Raw genomic sequence first — 15,006 nt, 5'->3', positions numbered from 1 at the left:
TCCAGACCGCCGATGTAAACTGTGGCCCTCGGTCCGACACTATGTCTCGCGGGAGGCCATGGGCACGGAAGACATGGTGAACCAACAAATCAGCGGTTTCTCTGGCCGAGGGAAGTTTCGGCAGAGGAACCAAATGAGCAAACTTAGAGAATCGATCAATAATAGACAATATGACAGACTGACCGTGGGATGGAGGTAATCCAGTGACGAAGTCCAAAGCGATATGCGACCAGGGCCGCCGTGGAATGATCAAAGGATGAAGGTGACCAGGAGCAGACGCGGTGGAAGTCTTATTTTGGGCACAGACGGAGCAAGCTGCCACGAAGTGATGACAGTCTCTCGCCATAGAAGGCCACCAGAACCGCCGCTTCAGGTTCGACAGAGTCCTAAACTCCCCTGGGTGGCAGGCAAACTGGCTGGAGTGGCCCCACTGCAGAACCTCCGACCGAGCTGCTTCAGGGACAAACAAGGTTCCTGGAGGACCGGCTTCGGGAAACACTTGGTCTTGCTGAGCTCTCTTGACCACAGACTCAATATTCCACGTGAGGCAAGCCAGGTGACAAGGAGACAGAATGGGTTCTGGCTCCTTTGGATAAACCTCCTTGGAGGAGATACGGGACAAGGCATCGGGTTTTCCATTGCTGGAACCTGGACGATAGGCTAGGGTGAACTGGAACCGGTCAAAAAACAGAGTCCACCTGGCCTGCCTCGGGTTTAGTCTCTTGGCGGACCGCAGATACTGGAGGTTTTTGTGGTCTGTCATACCATAAACGGCACCTCTGCTCCCTCCAGCCAGTGCCGCCACTCCTCCAGTGCCATTTTAACGGCCAACAGCTCCCGGTTGCCAACGTCATAGTTTCTCTCCGCTGGGGAGAGCTTTCGAGAGAAGAACGCACAGGGGTGTAGCTTCCCATCTCCACCTGCACGCTGGGACAGCACCGCTCCTACTCCGGTGTCTGAGGCGTCGACCTCCACGATGAACTGTTGAGTGGGATCTGGCTGGACAAGAATAGGAGAGGAGACAAATTTAGACTTCAATGTAACAAATGCATGATTAGCAGCAGGGGACCAAACGAACGGACGGGTATTGGACGTGAGCGCGGTGAGAGGGGACGCGATTTGACTGTAGTTTTGGATGAAGCGGCGGTAGAAGTTGGCGAAGCCCAGGAACCGCTGAAGCTGTTTGCGATCCCTGGGCTCCGGCCAATCAACCACCGCCGCAACCTTGGCTGGATCCATCCTGACCTCCCCCGCGGCAATGATGTAACCCAGGAAGGCCACCGACGACACGTGAAACACACACTTCTCAGCCTTAACGAAAAGCCGGTTCCCGAGCAATCGCTCGAGGACCGCCCTCACGTGCCGCCGGTGCTCCCCCAGGCCGCGGGAGAAGATCAGGATGTCATCGAGGTAAACGAATACGCACCGGTTCAAGAAGTCCCTCAAAACGTCGTTCACAAGGTGTTGGAAGACAGCCGGAGCGTTCGTCAATCCAAAAGGCATGACACAATATTCAAAATGGCCAAACGGAGTGTTAAATGCTGTCTTCCACTCGTCCCCCTCCCGTATCCGTACCAGGTGATAAGCGTTTCTCAGGTCTAATTTAGAGAAGATTGTGGCGCCGTGTAAGGGAGTGAAAGCGGAGTCAATTAGCGGCAACGAATATTTGTTGCGAACCGTGATGTCGTTCAGTTTCTTGTAATCGACGCACGGCCGGAGTCCGCCATCTTTCTTTCCTACAAAAAAGGTACCCGCCCCGACTGGAGAAGTGGACGGGCGAATCAACCCGGCTGCCAGCGACTCCCTGATATAAGTCTCCATTGCCGATTTCTCCGGCTTTGAAAGGTTATATAACCTGCCACTTGGTAGAGGAGCGCCCTCCACCAGATCTATCGCACAGTCGTAAGGCCTGTGAGGAGGTAGAGACATGGCCCGGTCTTTATTAAAAACGTTCGCTAGGTCATGATACTCTGAAGGTACGGAGGTTAGATCGGGGTTAACAGCCAGAGTTCTTGGTTCTGGACCGCCGGGGGTCTGAGCTGACACCAGGCATGTTGCATAACAGTCTGTACTCCAAGATAAAATCTTCCCTAATCTCCAGTCTATCTGGGGGTTATGCATACTTAACCAAGGATACCCTAGGACCACTGGTGAATTCAAACCAGATATCACAAAAAACGAGAGCGTTTCCACATGGTTACCTGAGGTCCTGAGGGTAACCGAAATGGTTTGGTCACTGACCTGGGCTAAACGACGTCCGTTGAATGCTAATGCACATAGAGGGGTTTTAATTGGTACAGTAGGTAAAGACAATCGTCTGACTATGGATACATCAATAAAGTTTCCCTCAGCTCCAGAGTCAATAAGTGCTTCCACTGGAATCTGATGCCCCTTCCATTGAAGAGAGGATGAAACCTGGAGGTGTGTCAGAGGGGGGGAGACGGACGTCTGGCTCACCCGGATCTCCCCAGACCGAGGTGAGCCGGGTCTTTTCCCGGCCGGGATGGGCATGCGGCCACTAGGTGACCCCTCTCACCGCAGTAAAAGCATGCTCCCCGCTTCAGGCGCTCAGCTCGTTCTTCGGGAGAGAGGTGGGCTCGTCCGAGCTGCATGGGCTCCTCTCCCCCTACCGGAAAGGACTTGGTCGAAGAGCTTGCTCGTGGTTGTGGAGGAGAGGATACCGCCGGGCTGGAATCCCTAGGTCGTGGACTGAGACAAGGTTGAACAGCGAGGGAAGGACGAGACGCCTGGAGGTGGGTAAGTCTTTTTTCTCTCCTCCGTTCTCGCAGCCTATTGTCCAGGATGATAGCTTGGTCTATGAGTATGTTCAGATCCGCCGCTTCTTCTCGGCGGGCCAATTCGTCTTTTAATTCCTCGTTAAGCCCGCGAAGAAACTGGTACCGGAGAGCAGAGTCATTCCAGTCCACCTCCGCCGCTAAAGTCCTGAACTCCACGGCATAGGTGGCCACACTTTGTCCTCCCTGTAATAAGTTGCCCAGCCTCTTCATGGCATCCGCTCCACGAACTGGATGGTCAAATGCGCGTTTCATCTCTTTGGTGAATGCAGAGTATGAAGCGCAGGCGGGTCTCTTGTTCTGCCAAACAGCCGATCCCCACCGAAGCGCCGAACCGGTCAATAGGCTCAAGGTGTAAGAGATCTTCTGTTCGTCAGTGCGGTACCTCTGAGGTTGTGCGCTAAAAACTAATGATACCTGCATCAGGAAATCTCCGCAGGCTCCCTGGTCTCCTGCGTAGCGAGCTGGGTCGGGTATCTTGGGTTCCGGGAACCAATTCGGGGCTAAGGCGGCATCTTCATTGCTGGGCGAAGGTGGGTTCGGCGGAGGGACTGGAGGAGGCTGCGGGTTGGAGAGCTGTGCAAGAGCGGAGGTAATCTGGAGCAACTGTGCCGTCATGTTTCCAAACTGATCGTTCAGAAGTCGACTCGTTGCTCCAAGTTCCTGAAGCGCTTGGCCATGTTGTTCCAATACCGTGGGAGCTGTGGTCACCTGAGTCATCTGGTCTGACAGGGACTGGAGTTGGGCTGATACCTGGTTCCCCGCTTCCACTAGATTCCTCAGGGTTCTACTGTGTTGTCCTAAAAGGTGACCATGGACGGACACTGCCTGAAAGACCTGGGCGGGGGTTGGTTCCTCTGGACCTGAGTTCTCCGCTTCCATGTTGGCCGGATTGTTCTGTCACGATCGGTGGTTGGAAACCGGTGCAAGAACTCAGGTCTACAGAGGGAGAGAGTTTAGGGATTTTATTGTGAGGGAAGGGAGTGGTTTGTGGAGGTTGGGTTGTCTGGGGCGCAGGGCTTGGGTCGTGGTGGTGATGGGGTGAAGATTTCTTTATGGCTGGGGTTTGGGGTTGGTCTTCGGCTGTGGTCTTCTCTTGGCTGTGATTCTTGGTTTGGGCTTGGCTGTGGTTTTCTCTTGGCGGAGACTCTGGGTTCTTGGTTTTAGCTGTGGATCTCTTTTGGCTGAGGTTCTAGGCTTGGACTTGGCTGTTGAATTCTCTTGGCTGAGGTTCTAGGTTTGGTCTTGGCTGTAGACTTCACTTAGCTGTGGAGGTTTGGTCTTGGCTGTAGACTTCACTTAGCTGTGGTTCTGGGCTTTGGTCTCGGCTGTGGTCCCCTCCTGGTGGTGAATCTCGGCTGGGTTCTGGCTGTGGATGGCTGAGGGGTGATCTAGGAATCCGTTGTGCTGAGCAGAATGAACTGTAGTAGAAGACAAAGGTAGAAGAGGTTTACTGTTCAGAGAATTCAAATCTGACCTCAGAGTTCTAGGCAAAAATAGCGAAACTTGACTTGGTCGGCTGGAGAGTCACTAACTTGGTAGTCATATAACAATCCGGCATCGAATGAGTGTCTGAACCGGCTTTTTATTGTCAGAGATGTGTGATGATGAATCGGAGACAGCTGCTCAGCCAGAGCTGCACCCTTGATGAGGAGAGTGGCCTCAGCTGAAGCTGAAGCCACTCTGACCTACTTAGGAGAGCGAGAGAGAGAGAGAGAGAGAGAGAGAGAGAGAGAGGGAGAGAGATGGACCAAAGCACAGCATAGACAACAGGAACATGGCACCAAACAAAGCCTGGCATGGCACATAATAAAATAAGGCAGCAGACAAAAACCTGACCAGGCAGGACGAGAGTCATGACAAATTGACCCGTTTAAAAGTTTGAAAATGTGGGAAAAAATATTTTCACAGTGAAAACTTCCACATTTTCAATTTTTTGGGGGACATTTTTTGAACATTGTTTGATGGGAAAAAAAAATGTTGAAAAAATGTTTCTTTGAGAACATCCAGAAAATCTGAATGATTTTTAATTAAAAAAATAATAATAATTCTGAATGTTCTTAAAGAAATTATTAGAAGTTTTACTGATACATATGTAATCACTTTCACAATTTTTCTTTTGGAATATTTTTATTCATTTTTTGAAAATATTTACAAATTTCACTTTTTTCATGTTTTAAAAAATTTTTTTCCTCGCCAAATTTGGGATTTTTTTATAAAAAAATAACACTTTTAATGGAAATTTTAAAGGAATTTTCTTGCTGAATTTTTGGATTTTTTTCAGACAAGGCAACAATAATTTTTGGTGCCATAAATGAGGACAACAGGAGGGGTAAGACGCATAAGCTTGACAATCCTGGTAAAATATAGCTTAAAATAAGTTTTCCCAGCTAATTTTAAGATCTCAGTATTCTAAATATCATCTCTTATTTCAAGCAGTCTTACCAAGCCATTTTTCACTTGTTCTATGGACAGAGTTTTTCACTTATTTCAAGGTAAAAGTTGCTTTTTCTTATTTTGAGAGGAGCATAAGCACTGTAGTACAAGCACGTAAAAGAAGCATCTGGCAAGACTGCAATCTCTAAAAACAGTCTCATCAAAGCAAAATCTCTAAGTGCTAATAAAATAGGGAAAGTCAGCATTTATCCCCAAAGGTGACCTCTTAATTGTCACAATTCCACAGTCTAATTGTTGTTGTTCTCTACAGAACCAGCTGTATGCTCGGCTGGCGGCTGCTCAGCCTGATGACTGGTGTCTTCCCTTGCTCCAGTACTCTGCAACCCTACGTCACACACCACCTTCATGAAATCTCTGAGGATTATGAACACCCATACCAAGGTAAAGAAAGTTATTTTACTGCTGAAAAGTGTAAATTTTTTTTTTTTAAATAAATTTTTAAAGCAAACCGTTTTTGTGTGCAGAGCTGGCACAGATGTGTGAGGATAACCTCCAGCGCTCTCTCAGTTTTGGTGGTCGCCGTTGCATCCCCTCACATGTCGAGATGGAAGCCTTTCTGGCAAGTTGAGCTTAAGCTAATAACAGAATTCTTGTCATGGTTTATTTTACCTGTTATGTGTCATTATTCTCTGCATTTGCAGTTGATCTCATTATGTGAACTCATTGTGAGCAAACCTTGGTTTCCTTTAGGCTGGCAAAGGTTCCAAAGTTATTCCTGTACAGCTGCCAGGGGGAGTGGACTTCCCCATTAACATCCGCAGCTTCACTGTAAGATTCATTTATATCCAGAACCTTATCTATGAATCAAACCATCAATCTTTTATTTCATCAAATATCTCCATGGTTTTATTTTCCTTCCTCTAGATTGTAGGAGAGGCAGTAACAGAGTTATGTAAAGAAATGGGCATCTCAGATTTCAAAGAACTCACGGAGTTCTGCGTCCTCGCCTCCAGACGTAAAGGTAAATCACACCAATACTGACTGTCACAGAAAGCAAAGTAAGTGTTGATTATTGCTTTGTACATTTACTTTTTCTGAGTTGAGTATTTCTTCCACTTCTATAAGAACTGTGCACAGCATTGGAGCAGGTACAGATGCTTCACTTGGCATCTTTCGTGACACAATTTCTGTCTCCCAAAGAGCATCTTAGTGTGTAGCATTGGGAAGGTTGTCTCTGTAGATTCACAGAGAACTCAAAAGTGAGTCGTTCTCAGTTCTGAACCGAGAATTGAAGAAGCCTCTTGGATGAGAAGTTAAACATCTCGAAGACTCCAGACAAGAAGCCCAATTCCTAGGATTGCTAAAAATTTAAACTGTCGTTGCTGGAGCTGTGTGCCAGTTTCTTATATCCTCCTCAGACATTGGAGCTGCACTCAGCAAAGATTTCATAGGGTTTTTGTTTGTTTGTTTGTTTTTTTGCTACAAACCACCTAAAGGCAATAAGACAGATGTGAAAATCCAGACTATGCAGATTAACAGGTTGTCGTACTCCCCAGCACATTTTTGGTAAATGACCCAAAGTGTGTCGACGAGAAGGTTGTGTGAAGTTTGGGTTTTTCTTCTAGACTCAGAAGCAGTACACAAAGTTGTAGTAGAACTGGTGGATTTAATAAATGAACAGTCTTTAAAGGTGAACAGAGGTGGCTGAGGGCTAGTTGGAGGTGATCAGCTGGAGGCAGTGTAATGTGTGTGAGGAAGGGAAGTTGGCTGGACACAAAGACTGTGCTGATGGTAAAGCACACAGGAGGATTTACGCATTGGATCCCAAGAGATCAGCAGAGTAGCAAACAAGAAGCTCTAAAGACAAAAGCTAAGCGTGTTGCAGTGGAGGTGGCCGGAGAGTTGCTGTGGTTGTACCATAGTGGCAGAACAATCTGGGACTGGAGAGCAGGAGAAGCCCGGGTGTTATGGAAGTCTTGATGAGGTGAGATGATTTGCTGGTGCGTCAGTCAGCTGCAGTGAAACTAGCCAAGCCTTCAGCCACACACTGAGAGAAATGAGATCAAAAAGAAGGAGGAGAATAGAGGACAAGGGATGAATCAAAACTAGAACAAACCAGAACAGGTTGGTTGCAAATGCCTAAGTTGTGCTGGTGGTCTGCTATTCTGGAAATGTTTAGGAATGCACACCATTTCATTAAGCTTTAGGTAAGATATGCAAGGATCCAGCTGATGTAGGTGCAAGAACACAAGGCATCCTGGGTGGTTTTAACAGCCCAGAAGGACAGAACTGGGGCCCTGGTTGTGCAAGCATAGAGGGACAAAAAGACATCACCGATTAAAGTGGAAGGAAGAGGAACATGGGAATGACTGGACCTTAGACAAGTCTCACAACTGACATCAGATAAATGTCTACAAAGCCAATGAGTGGGTTATCAAGAAATATTGAGCTTCAAGTCAAAGTTTTCACGATCATGAAGATGGCTCTTTCTCCTGGATCACCATGATAACTTCAGACAAGGAATTTGAAGGAGGAATGTCAGATTTGTTCTCATCAGTTTTAAAATACTGTAATACTATACTTTCCAGCACATCCTGCTGCTGTAAAGAGATTTTATATTTATTTTTCCACACAAAGAAGCCATGCAGAACATGGTCACATGAAATAAAGTATCCAATTAGGCTTTTTCAGTCATCTTTGAGCAAAAAGAGCCAGATGGTTACGTGACACAACAGATCAGTGTCCCAGAACTCCTAACAGCTCTGCTCCCTGTATTCCAGATGGAATGGTGCGTCCTCTCCATGCTGAAGAGTACCTGTTTGACTTCCTGTTGGACGGTGGATCTATCTCCTTGTCCCTGAGGAGAGTGAACTGGAAGAGCCCTCTGTCCTACAGCAATGACCTCTATGTGGATTTCCACTATCAGCAGGTGACAAGATGACTACAGAGCGGCCAGGAGCAACAGGACTTGTCAACCACTGATCTAGTTTCCATCTAACTGTTACTGTCTGTGTGTGTGTAGCTGCTGGGTGACTACCTGAGTGGGCAGCTGATGCCTCCTCCTGCTGCAGGAGGGTCCTCACCAGTCCAGCTGATGGGAGAGCTGTCAGCCCTGCAGCATCTGGCTCTGGGTTTGGAAGACCAGCCTACCCTGTGAGTAACACACACTGAGTCAGTCATACAGTACTGTGGAAGGTCTTGAGAGATTGGCTCATTTAAACAGTCTAGACAAAACATACAGGCACAAAGGTTTTGGACCGCCCTAAAAACGATCCACAAGTTGCTGCAGTGGAAAACAACCTTGTGTGCACAATAAAATGGCACAGGAAACACCATAAAGTCTCAGGTCAGCAGCTGCTCTAGTTTGTGACACATTTCAAGCTTGGGGTTTTCTTCAAGCAACATTACATTGTTTCAGATGTGAATCTAGAAAAAGAGCAAAGGTAGAAAATAACATGTCATGTAGTGAAACCATATTTGCTCAACAATACTGATAACATAAAGCAATAATGGGATGCTCATATTGTTGATAAAGAGTATAAATAGCATCTAGCTTAGTTACTATTTTACAAATGAAGACACCAGGACTATGAAAAAACACACATGGAACTATTTAGTAAACTAAAATATTCAAAAGAACTACAATATGTTTCACATTTTAGATTTTTTAAAGCAGCCACTTTTTTGCCTTGAAGACAGCTTTCACCGGGATGGTAACCAGCTTCACGAGGTCACCACCTGGAATGGTTTCCAGCTAACAGATGAGACATGTCAAAAGCTAAAAGATGGAATTTGTTGCCTTTGTTTGAAACCTTCAGTTGTGTTTTGTCAAGGTAGCGTTGGTACACAGCAAACATCTCTATGCAATTAATGTAGCAATCCATAATATAGCAAGAACTGGTCAACTAAGCAAAGAAACCAGTCCATCATTACGTCAAGACGTGAAGGTTAGTCTGAATGTCAAGAGTGTACGAAGGAGGCTACTTTAAGGAATTTAAAATTGGAAAGATGTTTTGCTTTGTTTGTGCTTTTGCATTTACTGTATGATTCCAAATGTACCTAAGCAAGACACCGAACCCCTAACTGCTCCGGATGGGTTGTGGTTAGCTCCCTTGCATGGCAGCTTTCACTATCAGCGTGTGAATGTGATGTATAATGTAAAAGCACTTTGGGTATCGTTTCAGGGATGTTGAAGCGCTATATAAATACAGACCATTTACCATATGTGTTGTTTCATATTTTTTATGTATTTAGCTTTGTTCTACACTGTAGAAAATAGGCAAAAACCTTGGAATGAGTAGATGTGTCCAGATTGGCGGATGACAGTCTAGATCTGGACGCAGACGCCGTCTTATACAGACCCGGACCTGCAATTGGTGTAATTGTAGCAGGATTGTAAATTTGATGAGTCTCTTCTATTTTACCGGTGCAGCTTTTCCTGTGTTTACAGCATATTATCAGCTCAGGAAACACACAGACCAGTTAGGTACAAGTTCAGCCATCCCACGTGACGCTACTCAGCCAATGAAGTTTCTGCATTGCAGGTGCTAAAAATCGCAGTTCTGCCTTCAGAAAACAGTTGAGAGGTGAGGGACAGATGAGAGGACAGACAAAAGAGGAAAATAAATAAAGCAGCCCTGAGAAGAAAATAGCCCTGTACATGCTGACTATGTTTGGCTCAACATTCAGCTGTGAGGCAGCTTTCTCAACTATGAACATAATCAAAACTGAATATCATTCCAGACTCACCAATGAGCCCCAAACGTGTTTGAGAACGACCCTGACACCATTCAGGCCACGATTCAAAATACTGACAGGACAAGCTGCAGCTCAGTTCTCCTGTTAAGCAGCAGGAAATATGAAAGGGATTGATATAAGACAGGGAAAAATATAAAGTGTGTAATTGTTTGCATTTTTTGAGATTTAGATATTCTCAGGTAACAACTGGTTCAGGTTGTTCAGTCATTATTTTTTAAAGTTCTGCACTTTATTTTAAGATTTACAGTTACATCAAACGTTATTTATTATTAAATGTTGTCAAAATGCTTATGAACTGTACTGAATTAATTTAATGTGAGTCAGTTCGTGATTACATGCACACTCTAATAGAACTACTTGGCTACATCTACATATATCACACTGATTCAAGTTGGACATTATGATGTTCTGGATCTTTGCTTTAATAAATTTTCTGACTGAACCTCTTTGAATTTTACTTGGATACCCCTGGACTAGTACTTTATGCACTAAGCCCAGCAGTCTATGGTGGACAAACTGTGATGGACGCTGTTTCTAAATAATACGTCTGACGTGTTTTGTTGCTTATTCTCTGACACATGCAACAATATTGATCTATCTGCAATAAGCCACTTTCAGCTGATATCTTAGATCTACCATGAAAACATTATTTTAATTATCACTAACAGCATCTATTTCACACTGACCGGGAGGCTGAATGCTTCCTAACCTCTAGATGTTATGTTTGTGAGTACTGAGATTCAGTCTGCATTTTTCTCCACGAGGCCGAAGATAAAGGAGTACCTGCCATCACAGGACGGGCTCAGCAGCAAAGTGGAGGAGATTTACTCCTTCTGCCAGCGTCAGATAACTGCCATGGAGTCGCTCAGTCCTCAAGATGCCAAGATACGATTCATTGGTGGGTAACACCTCTCCTCTTATCTAATCCTCTCCTCTAATGTGTTACTAATGTGATCCATCTGAATCCTGTGTCTCTCAGAGTTTGTGAGCACCCTGCCTCTGTTTGGCTCCAACACTTTCCTGGCTCAAAAGGTGAGCCAGAGTGGTATTCCCTCGCCCTGCATGGTGAGCATCAACCAGGAGGAGGTGCTGTTCCGTCACCCTATAACACAGGTATGTCCCCTTATCATCTATATCTGAAATGCACCTTTCTCAGCCTTTGCCTGCGACGTCAATAAAGTATTTTTTCATTAGAATCAAACTAATGCGCCTAATGAGTGCTTCAGTGGGTAAAGTAGTATTCTTTCTCAGCTGATGGCCTCAAAAAGAATAAAGTTAGACATTTCACTTTTTATTTATTTTGCACTGTGTCCTGTCTTAGATTAATCAGAGCAAGAAATCCTCTTCTAAACTGGTCTGCTAAACAAAGCACAAACTCATGTCTTACACCAAATTTAGTGTTATTCAGTCAGACACTGTCCGTCAGTCCGCCTGCAGAAACGCCATCTTTTCGGTCAGGTTGGCAGCCCCCACATCTCTCTACTAATGCTTCATAAACACAGCAAGTGTTTGATACGAACCTCCCAATGTTCAGCTGATCATTTTGTCAGCCATCTAATGATTGTTGTGTTAATCTGCTGCAGGAGCGAGTCTTTCAGATTTTCCTGACAGATGTTCAGTCCATGCGCACCATCGCACCCAAGAAACAAGGCAAAGAGCCAGCAGTGGAAATAAACTACGGCAATCCAGCTAATCCCAAAAAAGTCACCATTCATCTCAAACAGGTAAATCACTTACAGCTGTAACAGTAGGCTCTATTTTTGTAGCTTTTTGTAGCTGTGCAGTGAACTGGTGTGTCCTGGTTTTGCAATTTGGCGACTCAGTTTGCACCCCGGTAGGAGAGATGTGGCTGAGGGTGTGGTAATGCCTCAAGTTTTGTGTTCCTCAATCTTTTGGTCACTTTATTTGGTGAAGGGACTGCCATGGCCCCCACTGAATTCTCATCGTCCTCAAGTTCATGCACCGAAACTCCAATATCCATGTTTCAGTTAAAGTAACTACCGTGCCAGAATGTATGTGAAAGCACTAGAAGTTAACAGGAGCAGAAGTTTGGTTTGTTGCTTCCGGCTCTTTGTAGAAATCTTTGCTCAGAGTTTTTTTTAAACATCTGTAGCATCAAACAGTAACAGGTACCATATGCATGTCTACAAACTCACATGACACACAACTTCATTAATTACTTCCAATTATAAATGATCCCCAACATACAGGCGTGATCAGTATCTAACAGGAAATAACACTGTGTGCTTCACTTCAGAAAGGTTAGCTGTCCTATTAATCTGACTTGTTCTATCTTCATCACAGTTAAGGTTTGTTTTAATGGGCAGTTGTTGCATTTTTGTGATAGATGTAAACGAGAAACGGCAAACGCTTTTTTGCTTTCTGTGATGTTTTAATTGTTTCAGGATCGATGCTGAAATATAGAATCTTTCTGAAATCAGTTCTGACAATTCGAAGCGTGCTGCCTGTCTGTTAATGTGACAACATGCAGTTATGAATGGTGCCATGCTGAAAATGATACTGTTTAACCTAGTAAGACTGGCATTACAACTTCTACAAAAAGTGACCGTGGTGCTAATTAAGACACGAGGCCGACACACTCAGGTGTCCACAAATGAACAGAAATGAATGAAAGTCTAAAGGTGGCTCCGATGTGAGAATAACTCCTTTATAACTGGATGATCTTAAACATGATCCATCATCACATGTAGCAATGCAAAATAAACATTTTGCCCCGACATAAACTGGACATTAATGCCAGTTTAAAAAACATTGATAAGCAGTAAAAAAATACATAATGAACTTTGTTTTGCTTGTTGTACTGCTCATATGACATATTACACTTGAAATATGTCCTTATTTTATGCAGCTAATGGTAAACCATTTTTCAATCAATCTTTCCATTAATGTTTCATTTCGGTGATTCATCATTTGGTCAATACGTGACATAAAATGGAGAAAATCACACTTTCTTAAGGGTCAACCTCGGATAGAGGCTTTGAGCAAACTAAATAGATCTAAACGACAAAGGGTTTGGCATTTTGGGTGATCAATTATCAAAAATGCTACTGAATAACGTTGTGTTGTTGTTTAACATCTACTTTGGTGTCAGTAGTGCATGTACACATACAGCTCTGGGCTCTGTGGAAGCCCAGACACTGAACAAACTGTAGAAAACTTGCATTGCTAGATTAAGTACTTATTTTTTTAATTGCCTATCAGTTTTAATGAACTGTATATGTGCTTCCATGTCTCATTCAGTGTGTTAATCTCTTTTCCAGGCTAAACAGTTGTGCCACATGCTTGCTCTGCTGATGGAGAGCTGATCCCGCTGTCGGCCACCACGTCTATTTGTCATGGCTAGTAGTCACACACAGTAAAGGGATTTTTTGTTAATGACTGGCTTCTGTGACTGATTTGTTTTTATCTCTTAATTAGTGAATTATTGATCAAACTGACTGATATAACATGCAGACATGATGTTGATCTTCTTTTCAGTGCTTTCTGAGAGGAAATATGATGCTGTGCAAACCCATGTATCACAAATGCAGGAGGATGTGCGTTAATTCACTGTACTAGTAAATCAAAGCCTTACCGTAAATTTGATCATTTTGTGTATTAAAATTCTATTTTTGAAATGTAAAGGCTGTTAATCATGATAAGAATTAAGAGCATACGCATTTTTAATGTTAACAAACAATTTATAAGCATTAAATAAATGTTGATTTATTTAATCTCAAGTGTTTATTTTCCAACATTTTCTCATTCATAAGAATGGTGGGTCTAGTACCATCATCAGCCACAACTGCAATTTGTCCGATATTATCCTGGCTTTGGACATTATCTTTAACTTCTTTTTTGGGTGCAATATTGACATCATGGGTCAGAAAATGCAACCATGATGTCAAGTTGAAAAATAAATCGCATTACCACCTTGGATACTCCTGCTGTGCACTGGCCAGTAATTGAAATCAGACCATGATAACTGAACCACCGATGCACAATAGCATTGCAAATGGACATCAGTGTGATGTTACCTCAAACAATAAAGCTGTTTCAGAGCTCAAGGAGTTTGGTTTAGAGTGGATTGCATTAATAAATGTAGGAGAGCGTGCGTTGTGAGAGAGAGCCCTGGTCTTCAGGATTTAAACATTAGTGGCAAAGAGTTAAGAATTTTGGTTGATTTTATTCCCCATCCATGGAGACCAGCCCTGTGCTATTTACAGCATGTTAGAGATTACTGGGACCATTTGGAATGGTATGTAAGCTGTTTTTATTCTGTAATTTCTGATTATAAATAATTTTGGACATGACACTTTTGGTAAAAATGCAAAAAACAGAAAAATCTAAGCTCTAATACAGGGTCGTATCATCTTTCTAAAGTGTCTCTAAAGAGGAGATGACAAGTGCAAAGCCAGCCAAACGCACTATTGTAAAGATAATTATGAAAGTAGTAATAGAAAAATATAAATTTTATTTTGATAGCAGTTGCTGTGAAGTGCAGTGCTAAATGAGAAAACATGCCAGGAAGATAAATGATGAATTCTAGCAGTCAACACAAATGCCACTTTTGTAACCAGCTTTGAATTTCAGAGGTTGGAGTCCAGAGTCTGCTCAGGATCAGAGAAATTCATCATGAGGAAGAGGCGTTTGGAGAGCTCAGGACCAACCCTACGAGTGGTGGAGGTGATGCCCTCTCCTCTGCGAATCAGAAGGTCAGACAACAGTGAGACCTGCTCATGCTCAGTCCGGCAGAGACTGTAGGCCTGTGGACGGACAGGGAAATATCTGCTATTAAGAAATGATTGCAAATGTGCCTGTATGATGTGTTGCCTTGATACTAACACCTTCATAAAAGTCTATTTTTCTTTCAGGTTGCACTAAAGTAACACCTTGATTCAAATAGATTTTATCTGCAATGTTTATGGGTCATATAAGAGGGAGTATGCCCTGACAAAGAGGCTGTTTAATGGCATGCAGGAATGATGTTTACTTTTGCATGTGCTAAAGTAAGCTTGACTGTTAGCCTGCCCTGGACCAGGCTTGTCGCTCTGGC

General features: G+C 44.0%; 1 protein-coding gene across 1 annotated transcript; it reads left to right on the top strand.

Annotated features, from left to right (window-relative positions):
- Positions 1 to 5,947: 5,947 nt before the first annotated feature.
- Positions 5,948 to 13,690, top strand: LOC127531166 (unconventional myosin-XV-like). The gene is made up of 8 exons (XM_051939882.1): positions 5,948 to 6,020; positions 6,117 to 6,213; positions 7,973 to 8,121; positions 8,215 to 8,345; positions 10,715 to 10,848; positions 10,930 to 11,063; positions 11,534 to 11,674; positions 13,232 to 13,690. The coding sequence occupies exons 2-8, from the start codon at positions 6,153 to 6,155 to the stop codon at positions 13,274 to 13,276; spliced, it is 795 nt and encodes a 264-aa protein (XP_051795842.1). The 5' UTR covers positions 5,948 to 6,020; positions 6,117 to 6,152; the 3' UTR covers positions 13,277 to 13,690.
- The last annotated feature ends 1,316 nt before the right edge of the window (positions 13,691 to 15,006 follow it).

The sequence above is a fragment of the Acanthochromis polyacanthus genome, chromosome 19 (assembly GCF_021347895.1).
Source record: "Acanthochromis polyacanthus isolate Apoly-LR-REF ecotype Palm Island chromosome 19, KAUST_Apoly_ChrSc, whole genome shotgun sequence".
Classification (NCBI taxonomy): domain Eukaryota; kingdom Metazoa; phylum Chordata; class Actinopteri; family Pomacentridae; genus Acanthochromis; species Acanthochromis polyacanthus.
This window is presented reverse-complemented; position numbering and strand designations above follow the sequence as displayed.

What these genes read in the sequence shown, in the direction of transcription:
- LOC127531166 (XM_051939882.1), top strand. Translation starts at nt 6,153, where the DNA reads ATGGGCATCTCAGATTTCAAAGAACTCACGGAGTTCTGCGTCCTCGCC. An exon ending in TTGGAAGACCAGCCTACCCT is followed by an intron (nt 8,346 to 10,714) that starts GTGAGTAACACA and finishes TTTCTCCACGAG; the next exon opens with GCCGAAGATAAAGGAGTACC. An exon ending in TCCGTCACCCTATAACACAG is followed by an intron (nt 11,064 to 11,533) that starts GTATGTCCCCTT and finishes AATCTGCTGCAG; the next exon opens with GAGCGAGTCTTTCAGATTTT.